Consider the following 21,722-nt stretch of genomic DNA (forward strand, 5'->3'; position numbering starts at 1 on the left):
CAAAAGGAAAAAAAAAATCTAAGGAACTGTGAAGACTGGATTCTTGTGAATACATTCATACATATGTAGTGTTTGTTTGAACTTTAACATTTTCATGGATATTTCAATTAACTATGAAATTAGTAATCAACTGCAAAATAACTGATAATGAACTATCCAGTTTTTAAACATCTTCCTAAAGGTCATGCACTTGCACTGTTACTGACATCACTCCTTACCAAATAATATACTAAGCTTCATTGTCAACAACAGCAACAATATTATTCCTATTTTAAAAAAGACGTATTTCATCTTTCCTTAATATGTGCGTTTGCAGCACTTCCCAATAACTGTGAAGAACTGCTGCATATCATTTGAATTGTTCATTTATCCTAAGCCAGGTAAGTTTGTACGAGCTGTGTGTATTGGGAAGTTCTTGTCTCAGTACGGTGTGTCCTGGCCCGGGAGATGAGTGGGTCAGACGGAAGCCTGAGCTGTGCAGAGCACTGAGTACACTGTACCAGAATCGCACTACTTCTGCATCGGTCCCACCCACTTCAAACCCAGCCCATTGTAGATGTACAGTCAGGATGAGTTGACTGATCCGTCTGAGAGCGCCATCATGCACCCAACTCTCCAACACACGCCATTCCGCACTCTCCAGATCTGCTCGCAGAACATGTACCTTCAAGAACACAAACAAGTGAAAGATACACAGGTAATTAATCACAGGAAAAGGTAAATTTCCAACATGCTGCCAAAAATATGGACAGTATTAGGGGCTTACATGTATATGTGATATCATTAGTAATATACAGTACTTTTATAACAATTCCAATCATGATTCATTAGTACATACTGTATGTTTTGTATATATTTTTAAAAGGATTATGCACCGCTGATCATGAACAGCAAGCATACTTTATGTGAAGATAAATTATTTCAGACTTTTCTTCAAAACAATTAATTGCGAGTAATTGTTGACTTTATTTTACTCTCACATTCTATTCCCACACAGATTCAGAAAACAGACTTGTGAGCATTTATGATCCATTTAAGACTATGAAAAAAAAAGATACAATAAAAAATATAACATTTTAAATGTACAGAATATAGTATGTTTGAAATTAATTTTTCTACATTTAGGAATACTGGAGATTTCAAAACTGAGTAAAAACACATACTGAATTAGGCAATTAAGAAGCAACAACAGTGAGTCAGATGTTATTTTGCATGTGCATTTGCAAAACCCATCATGCACCATGATGATGAAACTGGCCCTCATGAAGACCTTCTCAGGAAAGCAAGACCCTTTAGAGTTACCAGCCTCAGAAATCACCAATTACAAACAGCACCTCAGATTAGAGCCGTTATGAAGGATTTACAGAGGATAAGTAGCAGATACATCTCAATATCAACAGTTCAAAGGAGATTATTGTATATTTTGGACGCCTACAGCATTGTTTACAGTGTAGACAGAAATAAAATTCGGGAAAGATCATATGCAGTTAGAAAGTGCATGCAACCTTTTGACTGGTAGTGTAAATAAATTTAAGAAAAATAAAGACCTAACAAAAATTAAATAAAAAATAGGAGAAATGGTTGATTTTCTGTTTCTCTCTAGAACTGTTTTGGGTATCTTTAATTGGAAGCACTTCCTGGTTTGCCGGAAGGGTAGCAGCTAGTCCCTAAATGGAGAACTGAGAAGGCTGAAGGCAAAGTCCCTGAATAATTTGTTATTTCTCTCTCGGTCACTGAATTGGCTTTCAATGCATGTTGATAAGTTGTGCATGCTCTATCAGTAATAATTCAGCGAGTTTATTTCTGAACCAGGTTTGATGGAGGTTATGTCAGCTTTTCTATCCATTCTATACAAGCATAAGTCTAATACGGAACGAATACAGTACAGTATTTCTAGTGTATAATACCGTCAAGTCATAGGTGAAAAAGTACCTGCCTCGTTAGGAATGCTAAAAGTCTGGGTGGTTAGACTAGTTTCCTTGAAACTTTTCTAAACATTACAGCTCCTCAATAGATTTTTGGCAATGCAGATCACAGCAAACTTCAGTTAAGTCTTGTTAAAGTTCGGATATTTAGTTTAGGTTTGAAATCAATGCTACAGTACAGTGAGAAGAACATAATGCAAGGAACATGACTGGGCCACGTCTGGTGTGCATATTATATCTAAATAAAACATATATAACTGAACAGCCATAATACTAAGACCACTGACAGACAGTGGGTAAGAATGATTACTTTTTTTTATAGTAACATCTGTCACTGGGTGGGTAGATAGAGCACAAAATATTGTGCAAGGATGTGCAAATAACTTCTGTAGAGCAAGGATGCCTTCCAAATAAAAAAATACATAAATAAATAGCAAAGTAAAAAGTAATTAATTAAATAGTGTCAGTATTTGGTGTGAGAACACTTTGAGGGGCCTTTAATCTCAGGTACAGTTTGTGCAGTTTTATAAGGAAATTAGAACCACCCACAGTTCCACTGAGGACTTCGTTGCACCTGCTTTTTTGCATGCAAAATCCAGCGGCTTACTTTTTTTGTCTAAAAGGTGGCTGCTGGCAAACAATTTTTTTTGTGGAGGGGCTTACATTTTTATCTCTTTATACCTCTGGGCACTTGAGGGTTAGGGGCCTTGCTCAAGGGCCTAACGTGGTGGTGGTGGTAAGATTTGAACCTAAAACTTTCCAATCTTTAGTCCTATGCCTTAACCACTGAGCAACCCCTAATCTTTTTATTTTGTGGTACAATACTGATGTTTGAAATTCATTCACATTTTTGTCCTGACTAAATAAAAAAAGTCACATTAAAAAAAAAAAAAAAAGTCTAATAATAAAAACACAGAGTGCCTAAGACTTTTGCTCAGGACTGTATTTTAGGGAGCGAGTAAACAGTCAGTTCCTGATGTGCTGGAAACAATAGGGAAAGCATAAGGATCTAAACAATTTGAAAAAAGACCAAACTTTGATGGCTACACAACTGGGTCAGAGCACCAACTTCAGAAAAAAAACACCAGTTCCAGCACATTTATGCACCAGTGCATAAAGCAAAATCCATAAAGTAATAGATTTACGTGTTTGGTTGTGCTAGAACTTGACCGGCCTGCACAGAGTCCTGACCTCAACCCGATAGAACACCTTTGGGATGAATTAGAGCGGAGACTGTGAGCCAGGCCTTCTCGTCCTACATCAGTGTCTGACCTCACTAATGTGCTTCTGGAAGAATAGTTAAAAATTCCCATAAACACACTAAACCTTGTGGAAAGCTCCCGCAGAAAAGTTGAAGCTGTTATAGGTACAAAGGGGACGGGGCCAACATCACATTAAACCCTGTGGATTAAGAATTGGATACTCAAGGTCATATGCATATGAAAGAGGGCGAGAGAATACTTTTGGCAATATAGTGTATATTAATTCCACAAATATATCCTGACCCCTTAATATGTAACAAGATAATTTATTTTAAGTTACTCACGTCACCTGTCACTTGTTTAAATGTTATGATTGATTGGTGTACTGTTGAAAAAAAGAAAAAATGTTTATGAATATTATTATACATAACCTGTGTTATGTTTTATAATTAATTTTTTCTTGGCTTGCTGGTCAAGCCTATTTCTAAGGTTAGAGTGGGATGACCATGGATCTGACATTCTATATGATCTGTATGTCACACATGCTATATGTAATGTTTATGACCATCTGACTGTGAATTACAGTAAATTAATGTTATACTGTGTTCTAGAGGGCACTCGCAGAAGTTCAGGAGCATAATGTTTAAAGTATCTGTCCTTTCTGACACAATAATCTTTTTTATTTTAACAATAAGTGACACTTTTACTTTAATATTATATTCTTGAAAGGAGACACAGTGGAATGAATATATAGTGCATAGGAGGAATAAAACATGAATGCATAGAGAACATAGAGACTTTAAAATGAGGTATTCCTGGGAACTCACATGTTCCCCATGGAGAAAGCGCAGCTTATGTCTAATGATCAAAGATTAACAACAACACGCACATATATTCTCTGAGGGCATCACATCTCTATGTGAGTCACCAGACACTGTTGCCATGGTAGCCATGCGTGACCACAGATATCTCCATGGTGATAAAGCATCAGCCAGGGGATTCTGTTCTGCCATCAGAATGAAAATGAGAAAAGATATGTGTGACAGTACCATGCTGTGGCCCAGTGAGTCCATGATGTCCACAAGGCTGCGAGGTATAGTTCCTAAAACTCCCCTGTGAGGTCGAGTGCGGGGGCGTTTCCAATCCAGCCAAACTTGATGGTGCTGGACAGATCCATATCCAGAGCCCGCACCTTGTTTGTGCCGAGTACTAGGGTCAAACCGATGCACCTCACATCTCATGCTTAATGTGGATTCCAGAATCCCTGCATCCTTTCCATCCAGACTGCAAAGTGGTTAAAAAAAAAAAACAGTCCAAGTCTCACAAAGGCATCACACACTCTGATATCAGAAACTACTTATTAGCTTTCTTGTTAGAAGAATCCTTGTTAGTTCTTCTGTGTGTCTCAATTATTGCATTCCTTCATTCATTCATTCATTTATTCTTTATACAACTTATCTTGTACAGGGTCGTGGGAGGCCTTGAGCCTATTCCAGGGTACTCTAGGCAAAAGGTGGGTGCAATTTAGAAACGCCAGTTAGTATACTCTGTATGTCTTTGGACAATGGGAGGTAACAAGAGCATCCAGAGGAAACCCACCAAGCACAGAGAACATACACACTCAACACACACAGACCTCAAACTCTTGAAGTATGAGGGCACAATGTATACAAGTGTTCCATCCAGTTATTGTATTTATATCCTTATTTTTCTTTTGACATGTTGGAACAATGAATTCATTTATTTATTCATTTTTAGTGGATCTAGAGCCTATCCCAGAAACACTGGGCATGAGGTGGGAGAATTCATGCCAGTCCATTGCTGGGCACCATGCTCACACATATTCACACCTACAGGCAATATAACATAGCCAATCCTCCTACTTCATGTTTTAGAAGGTGAAAGGAAACTGGAGATGTGAATAAAAAACATAGGAAGAACATACAATACTTCAATATTTCTTCCCATACTGTAACCCAAGCTCAGGTGCATTGAACCAGGTGCCCTGCAGTCATGAAACAGAAATACAACCTGCTGCACCATCATGGCACCAAAAATCTTTGGCTGTTACAGATATTTTCCCCAAATTTCACTGGGTTTAAAAAAAATACAGTACATAAAAAAAAAAAAACTGTCTAAAGCCCTGATAGGTAGACCATCATGTCACAGAAGACAAGGAAACAAAATGGCATTTTCTCTCCCCCTAAATGCTAGTTGTTCAGCGTTTTCTGTGAGTTCACCTTCCCCACGTAATTTGTGCTGCATGAGCAGCAGTTTGAAAAGTTAGGTGTCATCCTTCTAGAATGGTAGCTGTCATATGATAGGGGAGAGCTGGCTGGTGGGTAGGACTTGGCAGGTGAACTGATTGTGAAAGAAATGGAACAAACAATAATGACAACAAAAAGACAGTCAATTATTTATTTTTCCCTATGTCTAAAAAATAACTGTGATGCATTCCTTTGGTCTCCTTTGTAATTATTTCATTTCAGACCCATTGTCAAAACGATTGTCATGATCCCCCAAAAAAGCCCCACTGTATTCAGAATACATAAATAGATTTACCTGAATGAGTAAGCAACACAAGGACGTCCAGCAGCCCAGTAATTTAAGCACAGAGCTTCAGAACCTTCCCCAACATATGCAGACCCAGACTCACCAGAACCCTGCCATCTGGAACAATTCACCTGAAGAAGCAAATCACAAAGAACCGTTGTAGTGTTTGTGTTGGGAAGTATCCCCAAGATAAGAGCAATTAGGCCGTTCTGACCTTGTGACAATGCTTGGCTCGTCGCCATGAACAATATTTTTTACATAAAACTACAAGTTTTACTAGAAAAACAAATCTATCCAAAAGATTTCCTTTGGGTTACTGTGGTTACGGTTAAGAACAGGGTCAGACAGAGGCATAGTTTTACTGGCTAATACACAAAGCAGAGATAAAGGGCTTGTGTGTGCACATAATATGTTTCGTCCTTGTTTGAAAGGACACATACCTCTGGTGTGGTAATGAATTGGATAAGACGCTGCACTTCAGCAGTAAAAGATGGCTGTCCTGTTGCCCAAGGCTGAAGCACAAGTTTTCTGTCTGTGGCCTGCACAAACAAATCCACAGGCTTCTTGAGTCATCAGCAAATTTCTCAAGCCTGTGTGTGTGTGTGTGTGTACGAAATTGAGCTACATTTCTAAAGTTTCTTCACAATAGTGTGGGTGGGTGGATGGGTGTGAGATGCCTCTGGCGGCTGGAGTAGTTGTGGCATGTTTTGGGGTCATGCTCTTTGTTTCTTCAAAGCCTGAAACTTAATAGGGGTTTGGTCTAAATGTATTTGTCTGTTGTTGTTTTGTTTTTTGTTTTTTTAAAGAGAGGGAGAAATAGTTAAAAACAGAACAGTGGATAGATCCCTAAGCACAATCCAATGAAACAATGAAACAGTCCAGTGTAGTAGCCATGGAGACACAATAGAGGAAAGGATTAGTCAGAAAGGGAAACATCTATCTGATTCATTTAGGAGGGATTCCCTTCACTCCAGCCCGGTTTGGTTTATCCAATGATATGCGAGTAAACAAAGCTACACTGGCACATATTATCTTTTTTTGTTTGTTTGTTTGTTTGTTTATTTGTCATATTTTTTTTATGTGCTTCAGTGAATGTGTCTTTATCTGGGCAGCAGTGTTTACCTGGCGAGAGTTCAGCTCGTTCTCGTCGGTGTAAGCGCGCAGTCGTGCCGGTGTCTCTCCATCTGGCCAAAGTTCCGCCGCGCTGTCCGAGCGCCTGTCTAATGACCCGGATTCGTGACTGCGTATACTGATGACGGTGAAGTCGGGTGCGGACGAATCACGCGGCACTATCAAACTGACCAGAAGCTGGAGGAACAGTAGCACGGACAGGACGAGCGGGAAAACACTTAGCAGAGCGCTGCTGCATGCAGCCATGCCTCCTCCTGAGTGAAGCAGTGCTGCATGACGGAGAGCCAGAGACTTGTGTGCTGAACTCCACAGCTCCGGGGCATGAAGGACAGAGGAGCATGCACAGCTGGATCCCCTCTGGTGCAAAGAGAAGCAGGCACATTCTCCAGCCCCCTCCCCCTAGCTCCAAAAAAAAAAAAAAAAAAAACCACGACCCATAGCTCACCCCCTACTCGCATACACAAACACACACACACACACACATACACACAAACTGTGCAGATTACACACTCCCAGACCTATAATGTCTTGAAAATAAATTGCTGAATACTGAAATATCAGTATGGATAAAAACTAGTTCATCAGTGCATTAGATTAATTTATGTATAAATAATTATATATAGATTATTTATTATCTATCTATCTATCTATCTATCTATCTATCTATCTCATTTTCCGCCCAATAATTTGAACTAGGCAACTACAACTACTTTCCATTAGATTTTGGAGCATGGCTTTAAGTATTTGTCCTCATATACTGTAAGACAAACAATCAAACCTAAATATTTTTTTAATACAATATCGATTCATTCATTCTAAAGTTTTTGGTGTAACCAGGCATGTTTTTAGTTACAAAGTTAGAACTTTAGGTACCAGAAACATGTTGCTTAATTAATTAATTGATTCATTCATTCATTGTTTTATTATTATTATTATTATTATTATTATTGCAAATTAGAACACCCAGCTGTATGCAAAGAACTCCGGAATAATGAGATAATGCAGCCGAGTTATGAAAAACGGCTGATTTCAGGAAAAAAAAAACACACACACACTGTCTCGCAACAGAGCCTCAAACTTTGATGTTAAGTTATAACATGCAGAGTAATGTGCATAAAATAATCAACATGTCGACTATTTAATTGATCAGTGCAAACAATGAAACGCTCTAATGTGTAACATTGTATAGAATAAAAATGCGCAGTGTCTTGGCTTGTCTTTCTCTTTGTTCTTTTAGTCTCTGATCTGCACTCGCTCGTGCCCCCGTTTGAACCTCGCGCACTGCATCAGGGTCTGACGCCGTGAAGCCTCGCCTCATACAGAAAAACCCGAGTGGTGCTGAATGTCAACGAGGCACTGAGAGTCCATCACACACACACACACACACACACTGGTAAATCCTACTGCTAAAAGAGATACTGCAGTCAAACAGGCTGCACAAACATACACAGCCTACAGAACATCTAATGCGCAATCATCTGTCATTTCTATTAAGTAGAAGTTTAAATATTTTCATTTCTGCCACGCCTAAATAACGCTAAGAAAACGATTAACATGTAATTAGACCGTACAAATAAGTTATGTTTTATAATACTTTTCTAGTATGTAATCACCTACAATATTTCTTCAAACGTTTTCACTGTTTAACAAATTTAGTGTTAAATTCTGTTGACATTTTTTATTGTGCATATTAAAAACAACAATAAACAATTATAAGCATTGCACAGCTATACTAAACATACTATACAATATTATGTCATAGTGTTGATTGTCACTTTTGTGTGAAATCTGTATACAAAATATAGTTCAAGTTCTAACTTCTGAGGGTTTTAGTAGCGAATTGAAGCATCAGGGAGTGCATATCTGTGCTTCAAACCATAAGTAAAAAAAAAACACACACACACAAAACCTTATGGGATGTTATGTGATACAGACCAGTGGCTCGGACCAATGTCTGACCCTCATCTAGTAATTAAGAGTTAAAATGTGGCCAAACATTTGTGGACACTGGACCATCACACCCTTATAGCCTTGTTGATTAATCTGTTCTGTATCCAGATTTTCCACTAGATTTTGGAGCATGGCTATGAGAATTTGTCCTTTCAGCCACAAGAGCATTAGACTTCCACAGTTAGTGCTTTAATATATCCCAAATGTGTCAGCTGCTGCATATAAAGACATTCTGTCTAATTGTCCCTCTAGCTTTATGGCAAGGGAATTATGCATATACATATGGATGGGATGATCTGGTGTCCAAACCTTTGGCCAATTAATGTATGCAATGCTTGATTCATTGGTCAAACACAATGTTTGCTCCCCCATATTTAAACAATGAAAGATTTCTGCCAACAATATCTACTATGACAGTTTGGCTTTAAATTCACTGGCAGTTCAAGGAAAATGCACATGTTAGTATTTTATGCAATTTAATAGAAAAAACAGGAATTTAGAGGTTTAGAAATGCAACAAATGATTATAATACAAATCTGGCAAAATAGCAGTGGGCTTAAACTTTGATTTTATTTGTAAGGATGATCTTGGTTGTTTTAAAATTTAAGCAATTTTTTAATTTTCCCCTTAATTTTGGCATACATTAGTAATTTCCTTTGTACCTCATCATTTCCAACGCACATCCATGACAACAGTGTTCTATATAAATATATTATAATATATGTGAGTAGTTTAACATTTTGTAGTTAGTTTTTAGTGTTTTATTTTTAGCATTAAATTCAGCCGATATACAAGTTTATCTTTAAATATTTGCCACACAAAATTGCTATGATTGCTAAATTGCTAAATATTATTCTAAGATGCCTTTGAATTTTATATGCCCTTATTTTTTTTCACCTTCACACAGACCCAGACATTTCAGTACAAACCCACAAACCATAAAGCCATTTCAATGTTCTCTTGATTCTCTCGATTAATCACTTAAAAAAATAAATTTGCCAGCTCTTTCCTTACTATGTGAAAGGCTCATGGGCTCAATGATCAGACCAGCCCTGCCTTTTAATATGTTGGTCAAGTCCATTAATCTCAGTCAATCCCAGAAAGTGGCAGTAACTCATAGACATTTTACATATAAGTAAACTGACAGAGCATAGCAAATTTTAACATACATAAATAATACATAGTAACTATTGTTTTGATGCAGTCATTAGAACTATTGTTTATTTAGGAGTCCAAGACTGTTGGTAAATTATTCAGTTTATCTTAAAAGACTAGGTTTTGAATGTGTGCAAGGTAAAAGAATTTAGTCTGCACGAGACACTACCTAATCCACCTACCTGAACGTTTTGGATAGTGAAAGGAAACCAGTGTATGCTGAGGAAACCCATGAACACACGTGGAGAACATGCAAAACTGTAGATAGACAGCCTTTTGACCTTAGGACCAAACCAGAGACCCTAGACCTATGAAGCAGCAATACTGCCCTCTGTACCACTGTATCAGTCATAAAAAAGTGAAATCAAAAAAGTGACAAATCAAAACAAAACAGCAAAGACCAAAAATGCCAATAAATGCAAAACCAGAATAGCAAATCCTAAAACACATAAATATTACATTGAAACAGACCATTGAAAGTAACCTTATCATGTCTTTATTGCTGATTGGCTTCAAAATGCAGCAGTAAAAAATACTGTAGAAAGTTTTCTGCATTATAAGCCTAAACTAATGGCAATGCCTTTATGTACATTTATTTTTTTCAAGGACATTCATGTGACAATAGATATGCTGTCAACGTTACGTCAGGTTATACAGAAATAATTAGCCATCGTAATAATAAATATCCACAACTTTTGTTTTGTTTTTTGTATCTTGGCTAACTAGCTAACAGATTAGAAAGGTGCATTTCTGTTAAGTTAGTCAATCAGCAACAAGTATGCAATGCTCTGCAAGGACCAACTTTACTCTACATTTTGAGGTCATTTTGATATTCTGCATTTGCTGTGGTGTTTTAGTTTTGCTGTTGTGTTTTGCATTTTCGGAAATGCTGCTTCATTTTTGCTTTGTTTACGTATTACCCATACCCATTGTTTGCTTTAGTTCCATACCTATTACAGCCACTTTATAACCTTATTATCTTATAAATGTATTTAAATTCTATGAAAGAAACTGTAATCATATATTTCGTAATGTTATCCATTTTGCCTGCCCTGTCTTATGTGAAACATTAAAACACCACTCTACACCACTCCACAGAGCAGAGGCAGGACAGAGTTACGCAATGATAAGAACAGAATGTGTATTTAAATATTCCCACCTTAGATACAGTATATGGAACAGACAGATACAGTATTTCATCACAAAAAAATCACTGTACGACACAGCAGACCACAAGAAATAGGAACAGTGGAGAGAGAAAAAAGGAGGGGAGCAGTATGAATAGGAGAATAGGCATTGTCCACACCCTGAGTTCCAGACCTCCATGCTCAGAAAGACTGGCCTCTCAGCACCTTTGCCAGAGCAGCATCTTTGGGGTCAGTGCATGAGTGTCTGTCCTCCTGACAAAAAAAAAAAATTACAAAAATACAGAGACAAGAACTGGGTGTTGGGCAGGGTATGACCATGCTGCAGGCCGTGATCGAGAACAGGGATAGAAGGCATTTTATTCAGACAAACCCTATTAGACCAAACCATACCCTCGCTTAAACTGATTGCAGTAACTATTTGTGCAGAATCAAGTGGAACCATTTAAAGTCACTTACAAATTGACGTCACTTCTTACATGTCATAACAGAAATTCTGTAACATTTTCAAGATAATTTGGTAATAAATTTACAGACTTTGCAAAACTTTATCCACTTAATTTGCAAAACTTTATCCACTTCTGTAATTGCTATACTTCAGTTATTTACTTCATTGCATTGTTATTTCTGGTGCTGAGTTGGTTAGTGTGACTTATGTACAGATGCTGGTATTTTGGAGCAGACAGCACATAAGGTGGGATGAGGGGGATAAAGTTTGTGTTCAAAGCAGGATCACCATCAAAAACCCTGCAAAGGTTTTTTTTTTTAAGTAAGTAATTAATCTCTACTGACATGGCCAGAGATGATGTTAAGACTAGAAGAGACAGATAGACACAGAAAGAGAATCAGAGCAGAGGAAAAAACAGAGAGATCAGTGTGAAGTCCAACAACCGTTTGCATGATCTCTCACATCAGATTTAAGAACCATTGCAGGCATATCTGGAATTCTGTTTAAATGAGTAATATTTGCATTCTGAGGATTTTTGCAGTTCAGCGGAGGAGTTCTTCTAGTTGACATTAGCAGTATATCCATCCATCCAGGGGGAAAAAAACTCCAGCCAGGCTTCACAACTGGTCTTGTGCATGTAGGAGCATCTATCTGTGTATGCATGTGCTGTGCTATTTCAGTTGTTTTGTGTGTGTGTGTGTGTGTATGTGTGTGTGTGTGTGTGTGTGTGTGTGTGTGTGTCTTTGTGTGTTCGTGCATGTGCACATATCTGTGTCTTGATTGTCACTGCTGAAGAAATCATCTTTAGTCCACAGTTCCAAATCTCCTTAAGCCTATCTAACAAGTTTCTTCTGTAACATCACATTCTTATAAAATATTAGAAATATGAAAATGGTGTAGTCCAAAGCATCTGTTGAAAAGAAAAAAACAATGTATAAGCAAAGGTGGAAAGGGTGCAAATTGACCTTGATTATTGACCATGATTTATAGTCATGACCATGCATCACAATTGGAATATTTGTTATTTCTAAATGTTAATTACAGATCTTAATATACTTCATTATCTTTGCCTCAAGCATGTTTAAGAACTTATGTCTTACCTTTATTGGTATGGTGCAATAATGCTAACTACAGGCTGGTGACAGTGAAGCCTTCATCACTGGGTTGATCCAACAGTTGGCAGAGAACCCCCCCTCGGGAACTCTGGGACACATAACGGTGCCCTACTGGTGCATAGCTGTCCATATTACCATGAAATCCCAGCTCCTCATGCTGGGGAGAAGAGTCTTGACTCCCACCCACACAAGAAGAGGACATAGTATGCCCTCTGAGTAAAGGTGTAGTATAAGAAGAATGGGATGGTGCTCTCATCCCAGGGCTAATTAGAGACATGTCCCTTTTGTGTGAGGGCATAGTGATGGCAGTGGAGCGCAGCTCTTCGTAGCTCTGGGGACTATGAGCAACACTTCCACCCTGGCCATACCAGCAAGGAGAGCTACTGTAACTTGGTGAGTCATACTGTGGGAATTGGTCCTTTGGCACACGATGTGGACTCAGGGCTGAGCTACACTGTGGCGGAAGTCGAGGACTAGGAGATAGTGTAGGGCTGAATGTCCTGGTAGTATGTCCATATGTTTGTGGTGGGGGTGTAGGTTTAGGGTGCTGCTTTAGGGCATCTGACTGAATTGACAGGCTGGGAGAAAGAGAGGCAGAGTCCGAAGGGTAAATATGGGCAAATCTTTCATCAGATGATGGAGTGGAGGTATGGGCAGAATAGGGAGAGGGGTATTCACAGAGCTCAGGAGCATGGCTTAGTGGTGAAAGGCTACTGCTATCCCCACTGTAATAATCCAATGTTTCCTGGTATAGTCCGCCTGATGGAGCTATCTGCCCTGCTGTTGTGGGGGCTGCAGGCTTTTGAAGTTTGGACTTTGGTGGTAAAGATCGCTCTCTTTGGCAAGGAGAAAAGCCTCCCCTTCCCCTACTCCCCCTAGGCTGTCGACCGGCAGAAGCACTACGCTTTGGTCCACCTGCCTGCACAGGAGGACTTGCAGGCGAACCTGGGGGTATATGGCCCATTTCCTTCTCACTCTGTGCCTCAGCCCGTTTCTTTCGCCCTCTGCCTGGTTTTGTCCCACCTTGAAACAAGACATTCTGACTCCAGTTATATGAAGGGCCTGCAGAATTTTCATTCCAATCTAACATCAGCTTCTCTAAGCTTGACAGACTTGATTGTCCCTCAGATACTGGTGCATCCCTAGGGCAAAATGCCCCCCCCATGTTACCTATTCCTGTGTGGGAGGAATCAGAAGAGGACTCAGAAAATGTGTCAGGGCAGGGACGCTGTTTTGCCTTTTGGGGTGTGTAATTGGAAATGTCTAGGATGTCTTTAGATTCAGCGCTTGTTCCACTGACTCCATAGTCAGAGTAGGGATGAAACTGGTGAGTACCAAATCCATCACCACCCCAGGTAGATCCCCCTTGTCTGTAACCCCAAGGAGCAGAGCAGTGGTATTGTCTGGATCCTTCAGGAGGTGATGAGGATGAGGAGAAGGAGCTGGACTTTGATATTGACATGTAACTTCCACTTGGGGATGATGGACCAATAGACTCATTCTGCTGCATGGGGACATGGGTAGACCCAGGATATGCACTATAATGTCTCTTGGCAGAAGCTTGATAACTTGAATAATTAATGTGGCGTTGTGTTGAAGAGGCAGGGGAGGTTTTATTGCCATAGGCAAAGCTGCAGTCACTTGATCTGGGCTGCTGCTGAGTCCCTTGGCAAACACCAGCTCCTTGAGGCACATTTCCACTATAAGTGGAGGAGTATTGGGAAAAACAGCCAGAAGGGTGGGGAGAACTGGGTGACCGAGAGAGAGAAAGAGCAGGAGACTTTGGGAAAGAAGTGGTTGGAGACGTTTGGGATACACTGTATAAAAATGGGGTCCTATTTGCAGAGCTGCTATGAGATTGGGCTGTGGAAAGGGAGCTCCCCTCCCCAGTACAAGCTGCTACTTTGGGACTTCTTTTCGGGACAGCAGGAGACCAGCAATGGGCTGCACCTGGACTGTTGCCTTCATATCCTGGAGTGATTTTACGAGCATCTTGATGTCCTGTAGGGCTGGACATGGAGATGTCCAACAGATCTGAGGAGTCATCAGAATCAAGTAAAGAACGAAAGTATCCTGCAAACATTCCTTGACATTCCTCTGCATTGCTAGCTCCTCTCATTCCAGGGCTATGGTATATTCCCCCTTTGCCAGTCTCAGACGACGGAAAACCTCCACGCGGTGAACATGATCCCTGGTGACTACCTAGATCTGGATCACACTTCTCTCCCCACCCACTATTTCCATTTTGCCAGTCTTGATCCAGACCTCCCTGACCACCTTTTAATGTTCCATTCTTTCGTGAACGCCGCTTCCTAATTTTTTCCCCAGCTACTAAGCTGCCTTGCTCATTTAATGTTGCTCTCTTCATTCCACCACCAAGCCCTTTACCTCTTTTTCTCGGAGTCCCGGGTTCAGACAGAGGAACTTTGCGCTTTTTGCCAATTGTCTCAAAGAAATCACTGAACGACCTTTTAAAAGCCTCTGAGCACCCAGTCATACCCCCTCCCCTCCCTCCCATACAGCCTGCACGACCACCTCGCCTACGAAAGCCTGTAAGACGGTGCAGTAGCGTGGACAGATTTGGGTTTTCTGGAGATGTGTGGAAGGTCTCAGGTTCTGTTGGAGTCCAACAGCGTGGGGGGGAACATCGACCAGTAGTGGGAGGTTGGCGGTTTAAGAAAGCCAGTTTAGAGAGAACATCTGCATATTCTACTTTAACATCATTAGTATCATTGACATACGAAGGCAGAGGGGATGGCAGCTTTACTCGCCGACGCCGCCTGGGTTTCTTCGGCTCTGCAGCACTTGCAGCCCCAGCTCTAGTTTCACGCATGTCAGGCTGTCCTGGTAAAGCCTGTTTAGGGGGACGCCCCCTTCGCCGTTTCAAGATGACCGGTAGCTCTCCTGGAGGAAACATCACCATTACACTCTTCCCATTGTTTTTCATGCGGAGAAGAGCAGTGGGTTCCCTTGAAATAGGTGCCGGGATCTCTCCACCAGATCCCCCTTCTGGTGCTTCTCCTGCAGTACTCCCTTCAACATGTGATCCCACTGCCACAGGCTCTAGAGAGGAGATCTTATAGCTTTTCTGTCGTCGACTGAGATGCACAGGGATTCTTGCGATTTTTACCACTATCTTTCTGACACCTAAAAAACGACCTCGCTGTTTAGCTCTCTGTGAAATTTGAATCACAGCGCCGCTTTCACTTGTTGCTTTTCCAAACGGCATTCCTACATTATGATTTGGCACCATATGAATTGAATTAGTAGGAGCTGGTAAATCCACAGGGGATGAAGTAGCCACAGCCATTTCTAGAGGACACTCTTCCCCTGGTCTAATATCTTCTCCTCCCCAGATGTTCCTATCCTCCTCTGTCTCTTTTTGTTCCACTTCCCTTTTCATTACATTATCTTCTGCAGCTCTGCGTAAACGAGATGACTTGCGAAGGTGGCAGGGAAAACGTGGCCGACCAGAACTCCTCAGGGTATACTTCCTCTCAGCATCCATAGGAGTGTTGATAGGATTGTGGCTTGCACTAGAACTATGACTTAATTCAGGGGCAGTAAAGGGATTTTTCTCTGGTTTACTGGTATGAGAGGGTTTCTCTGTGTCTACCTTACTTGTAAACTCAGGGGTGGTTTGAAGGGCTGAGTAGTTTTGTGAGAGCTGTTTGGTATGCAGTGGATGGGTTGAGTGGACAAGGGAAGTGTACGTTTCTGTCTTTGAAGTTATAGACAGATCCTCTGGAACTAGAGAGGTGTCCTCTTCCAAAGTTGATGATCTGCCCATCTCTGTATGTGTATTTTTGTGTATCATTACATCTCTCTCAGTATGCACATGGGTATCCATTTGTATGTGCATTTGAGATTGTAGTGGTGTGTTGGAGTGTTCTGTGTGAGTGCTCTGTTGTTGTGAAAGTGGTTGTTGGTGTATGTGCATCTGTGGGTGTGTGTGTGACTGAAAGTGTATTTGTTCATGCATGTGCGTTTGTTCCACATGGTCCATCTGTCTGCGTCTCCGTGCTCTGCGCTGAAACTGTTCATCATGGCTGCGAAGACCGTTAGCAAGAGAAGGAGGTGAGAACAATCTATAGTGTAGTGAAGCAGCTGTGTCAGAGCCACTTGTCCCTGCTGAAGTGACTCCAGGCCCCATATCTCCCATCCAGGAGCCTTCAGGTTCACTGCAGTCCTCCCCACCCAGGGCTTCACAAACCAAGCGTACACTTCCAGATCGCAGACGGCCTGACAGTCGACTCATTGCCTCTTAAATTGACAGACTGCACTATTACACATATAATTTAGGCAATAAATGTCTGCCTATGTTTCGTTGTTGTGAAGCGGCTGATCCAAAGGCAAGTCCCTCTCTCAACTTGCAGTTCCTTGCTTGGCAAGTCTGAGTGTGACACTGTCAGTAAATAAGGGCTTGAGATTATTCTTGAAAATTATCCACCAGTGTTTAGCTGTGGAGGAAAAAGAAATAGTATAAACAGTCATAAAAAATATAAACATATATTTGTTAAAGTATATATAATTTATTAATTTCTTATGATTACTTTATTGATAACTGTTTTTGGTCTTACCATTTGCCTTGCTATGCTCATATTTTGTGTTATTCCTGTGGACAAAAGGACAACTGTTACCACAGTCATACACTTACAGAATCATTGTAACCCTGGCAATAGAATATGAGGGGAATGGTAACCATGGTTACAGTTTCCCTATCCAGTGCAGTTGCTCAAGAAAACAGTTTTTTTACCATAGCAATACAGCTTGTATCACAGTAACCACATTATGCATTTAATAATTAATAATTACATTCAATTAAATAATTTTTACATTTCAAGTTACCTGTTTATGTTAAAACACATATTTAGCACTTTATAATTAAGTTTTCAACTTAACTTAAAGCAGTTAATTATTAAATAACTGTATATTTACTGGATCATATGACTAGACTTGGGCGTCATTGGTTCACGCGCGTACACACAGGCACACATACGCGCGCGCGCACAGCGCTCTTGGAGAATGCAGAAAAAGTTAAACAATGAAGTGTGCAAAATGATCAATAGGGGGCAGCAGAGTGATGAGGAGTGGTGTCAGGAGAGCTGGAGAGAAGGCTGCATGGAAACCAGTGCGTGTAAGGATGAAAAAGGCCAGAGAGTCAGAGGGTCTTGGCATAGTTTCTCAGTTGCAACAACCAGTGACATGTCTACATATTAATCACAAGCATGTGTGCAAATAAAATTGAGAGATGTCACCATGTAAAAGTAACAGACACCAGACTTTTTAATATATATGACAAAATGTTGTGCATGACTGCTGAATTAGTGTGTGAAAAGGAAAAATTTAACCATTGTTACAGACTTTTTTAAAAGTATAAACCTCATTATCATGATGGTTATCAAGGCAATCTGGGATTTAAGCTGCACTATTAAAAGAATTGTAGCATGTTCTCCGAGAAGAAACCTGAAACAACCTACCAGCCAGATTACATGACTGCATGCTCTATACAGCAGCCTGTTCATTACTTACTTGCAATTGTTTTGCATGCATTTTTACTCACAGAATTTATTTTGAAGTGCCTAAAACTTTTCTACAGTATTGTGATTTTTTTTGTAAAGCCAAAAAATTACTAAGTCAGTAACGACAAACAGACATCTACAGTTGCAAAGCCCATACCATGCACACTCTCACTCCCACTCTCTTCCTTTTTTTTTTCTAACACACACAAGCTCTTATACACACACATTTCCATCCATCACTGTTACTTTTGCACATGGTTCTTATTACTAACTGGCAAGAAAAAGGGAAGCAGGGAGAGAGGAGTATAGGAGTGGAGCAGAAACATGTGCTGTGGTGCTCTGGGCTGAACAAACCCTGCCATGCCTGTGTGCTTAAAGATGCACTGGCAGACAGACAAACAGACAGAGAGAAAGCAGTAACGGAGAAGCAAACTACAAGTATCTACCGACACGGAAAGGCAGACGTTTAACTGAAGACTATTTAACTATATTGCTTTTGGAACGGACCGCGATATATATGTATAAGCCTCCGTAATACAGAAGAAGTAAAGGTATTCTCTAGAGACGAGAACAAGGATGAGATCATGCATGGGCTACTTAGACTGCATAAGTGTACTTTTCTGAAGTAGAAGACTCAAAGAGCCTAGAGCTCTTAGATCAGCTGCATACATTACCATGCTCCCTCTCTCTTGTGTTTTCTCTCTCTCTCTCTCTCTTTAATTAATGCCATTAATTAATTAAGCATCAGTCTAACTGAAGACAGGAATGAGTACTGCAGATCACCACTTTAATTATAGTCACACACATACCTCTCTCTCTCTCTCTCTCTCTCTCACACACACACACACACACACACACACACGTTTCATCCCCATAGCCTTTGAAAGATAGTGTGTCTGGAGCTTCTCCTCCCATTTCACTCTGTTTGGCCGCACTACATAGTTCCCTGCCAGTGCACGCAAGTGAGCTGGAATAACTCAAAAACAAAGTGTGTGTCCTTCTGCGGGTGCATCATAGACTTAAACAGAGGAATTTGTGGTGGTTGCCTGCCAGTAACTCAATTAATAATATTACACGCTAACCATTCCCACCAGCACCACTGTCAAGTTCAAGCTTTTCTTTACTTACTGCTGTTCGTCTCTCATTCTTAGGTCGTATTCTCATTCGTTCCATAGCTGCTATCTCATCCTGTTGTTTTCTCTCTGACACTGACAAAAAAAAACTGACTGTAAGCCAATAACTATTCTTCCTCGTCACAATTCTCTCCAGTCTGCTCGTGTCCAAAGCCGCCCTAAGCCATAACTAGGAAATTACAAAAGTCAAGGACTGGCCAATAAGCGCTCCGAGTAGAATTTGAAACGCATTGTTTTCAGAGCCTTCTTAATGCGATTATGGAATACTTAAGCAGTCGTAGATTCTTTTTGTAAACATTCACCCACGTAAAAACACTTCAGTCGTAAACACACAGAAGCGATCTGTCCACATCTGCAATGCAGCAAGGAACGCTCGCGAAGAAGTGTTCGACTACTTGAAAAAATTGTTAATGGAAACCTTGCGATACAATGACTAATGTTCTGATGATGTGACCGTCTAAAAGTCTGTCATAAAAGCAGAGAGAAACACAAACAGGAACGCACACCGGCTTACAGCCCACACGAGTCCCTATCGCCAGCTCTCATTCTTCTAAACTATTCTCAGTCAAAACCTGAAAATGTTATTATTATTACTTTATTTTTTATTTTTTTTTACAGATAATGTTTAGGCAATGTGTCATTTAAACCTGCGCAGTGGCAAAAAAGTTAGATGTAGCATATAATAAATCCTAAATATAATGGTTTAAAAAAGATTTTCTTTTTTTTCAATTACTCAAGGATTTTTTGTCAACAAAATATAGAGCGTTAATTTTTCTGAGTGTTGGTCAATACACAATACCGACATGCTTTCAGCAAGGACGCTGTCTGCCGTCTGAGCAAGTTGGAGTGAAATGTCAGAAGTATGATGCTGTGGGATTTAACACACGCTCGTCTGCATGGCTATGCTGTGCTTTGTATAAAACACACTCTCATTCACTCACTCATCGTCTATTCCGTTTTATCCAGCATACAGGGTCGTGGGGGGCCTGGATCCTATCCCATGAGACGGGGAGGGCTATACCCTGGACAGGGTGCCAATCCATCGGAGGACACACACACTCACACACTACGGGGCAATTTGGAAAAAACAGATAGCCTAATCTGCATGTTTTTTGGGGAAACCCACCAAGCACGGAGAGAACATGCAAACTCCATGCACACAAACCTGAGGTGGGAATCGAACCACAACCCAGGTGGTGCAAGGCGACGGTGCTAACCACTAAGCCACCGTGCCGCCAAGTACAACACACATTAACAATAAAATATGGAATTGAATCAGGAATTATTTCTTTATCTGATCTAACCCCAAGCCAGGCTTGTTTAGTATCGTAACCCTTATTGTTGCTGCCAAATTGGTTTCTCTGTGGTTAAGGTGTTGGACTGCTGATCAGCAGGTTCCCGGTTTGACTCGCGACGACACCGGACTGCAACTGTTTGATCCTTGAGCAAGGTCCTTTACCCGCAAGTGCTTAGATACGATCGGGCGTCGAGCTGGCAACCCAGAAACAACAGAAATGTCTCTAGGGTGGTGAGTGTCTGTCGCCAGATGGCACGTGGACGGACCACATCCTATCCTATGCTATTGTTGCTGCACTTTGCATGTTTTTTAATCAGTCACCTCTCAAAGTTTCAGAGCATCAAAGAACGAATAATCTTCAAGTCATCACTCTGTTTTAGTGTTTGTTTGTTCGCAAATAATTCCTCCGATCACTTTCAGGAAATTGTACTAGGTCTTGTCCCAGTTGTCTTTTTGGAATTTACACTCTGGCGTGTGTTCACAGTTAACCCCTTTGCTTTTAATTAGGAGTTAAACTCCTCTGTAAAAGTGTGCACATGAAAAAAGGGGCTATAGAGCCTGATACTCTCTTAAGTAGTCATGTTGGTTCTGGATTATGTGTGTAATTACACAAGTGTGTGTGTGTTTGGGGGGGGGGGGGTGGGGGTGTTTGCACAATGTGAAAGAGCATGGTCTTTGTGTGTTCTTCGCACGTATATACTGTATATATATATATATATATATATATATATATATATATATGTGTGTGTGTGTGTGTGTGTGTGTGTGTGTGCATATGTGTGTATTTGTGTGTGTTTACACAAGTACGTGTGTTTCAGTGGGTGTGTTAGGGAAAAGCACTCACTCAGTTCAAATGCAGTTGTTGCTAAGATACAGGCAGCAGCCCTGACAGTGTGTGAGGGCAAGTGATGGGGGGTGGTGATGGTGGGGGGGTGGGGAGGTGGTGGTGATGATGGTGGTGGTGGTGGTGGTGGTGGTGGTGGTAGGAGAGGGAGGGTGAGCAAGACATACAGAAAAAGAGAGAGAGGGCAGAAAGAAGGATGCAGAATGGAGAGTGAGGTGGGAGAGAAGGGGGGAAAAAGGGGGGAAGGAGAAAGGAAAACGCAGAGAGAGGGATAGAAGTGGGTCACACGGTCCACAGAGACA

The 21,722-nt window shown here is 40.7% G+C and overlaps 2 protein-coding genes across 3 annotated transcripts in view; both read right to left on the reverse strand.

Annotated features, from left to right (window-relative positions):
* Positions 1–230: 230 nt before the first annotated feature.
* On the reverse strand, positions 231–7,193 carry LOC128518487 (probable methyltransferase-like protein 24). Its single transcript, XM_053491628.1, is given in 6 exon segments — positions 231–664; positions 4,177–4,411; positions 5,690–5,811; positions 6,121–6,219; positions 6,803–7,111; positions 7,113–7,193. Coding segments are annotated over 6 exon segments (1,161 nt in total). The 3' UTR covers positions 231–349.
* Positions 7,194–10,404: 3,211 nt separating this feature from the next.
* The window catches only part of ahdc1 (AT hook, DNA binding motif, containing 1), a 24,382-nt gene continuing 13,064 nt past the window's right edge, over positions 10,405–21,722 (reverse strand). For both annotated transcript variants that reach the window (XM_053491619.1, XM_053491620.1), the window contains exons 3-5: positions 17,205–17,239; positions 12,610–17,084; positions 10,405–12,419 (exon numbers count right to left, since the gene is read on the reverse strand). In XM_053491619.1, the coding sequence (XP_053347594.1) occupies positions 12,638–16,882 (4,245 nt within the window). In that variant the 5' untranslated portion in view covers positions 16,883–17,084; positions 17,205–17,239 and the 3' untranslated portion in view covers positions 10,405–12,419; positions 12,610–12,637. The remainder of the gene's footprint in view (positions 12,420–12,609; positions 17,085–17,204; positions 17,240–21,722) is intronic.

This window comes from Clarias gariepinus, chromosome 3 (genome assembly GCF_024256425.1).
Source record: "Clarias gariepinus isolate MV-2021 ecotype Netherlands chromosome 3, CGAR_prim_01v2, whole genome shotgun sequence".
Classification (NCBI taxonomy): Eukaryota; Metazoa; Chordata; class Actinopteri; order Siluriformes; family Clariidae; genus Clarias; species Clarias gariepinus.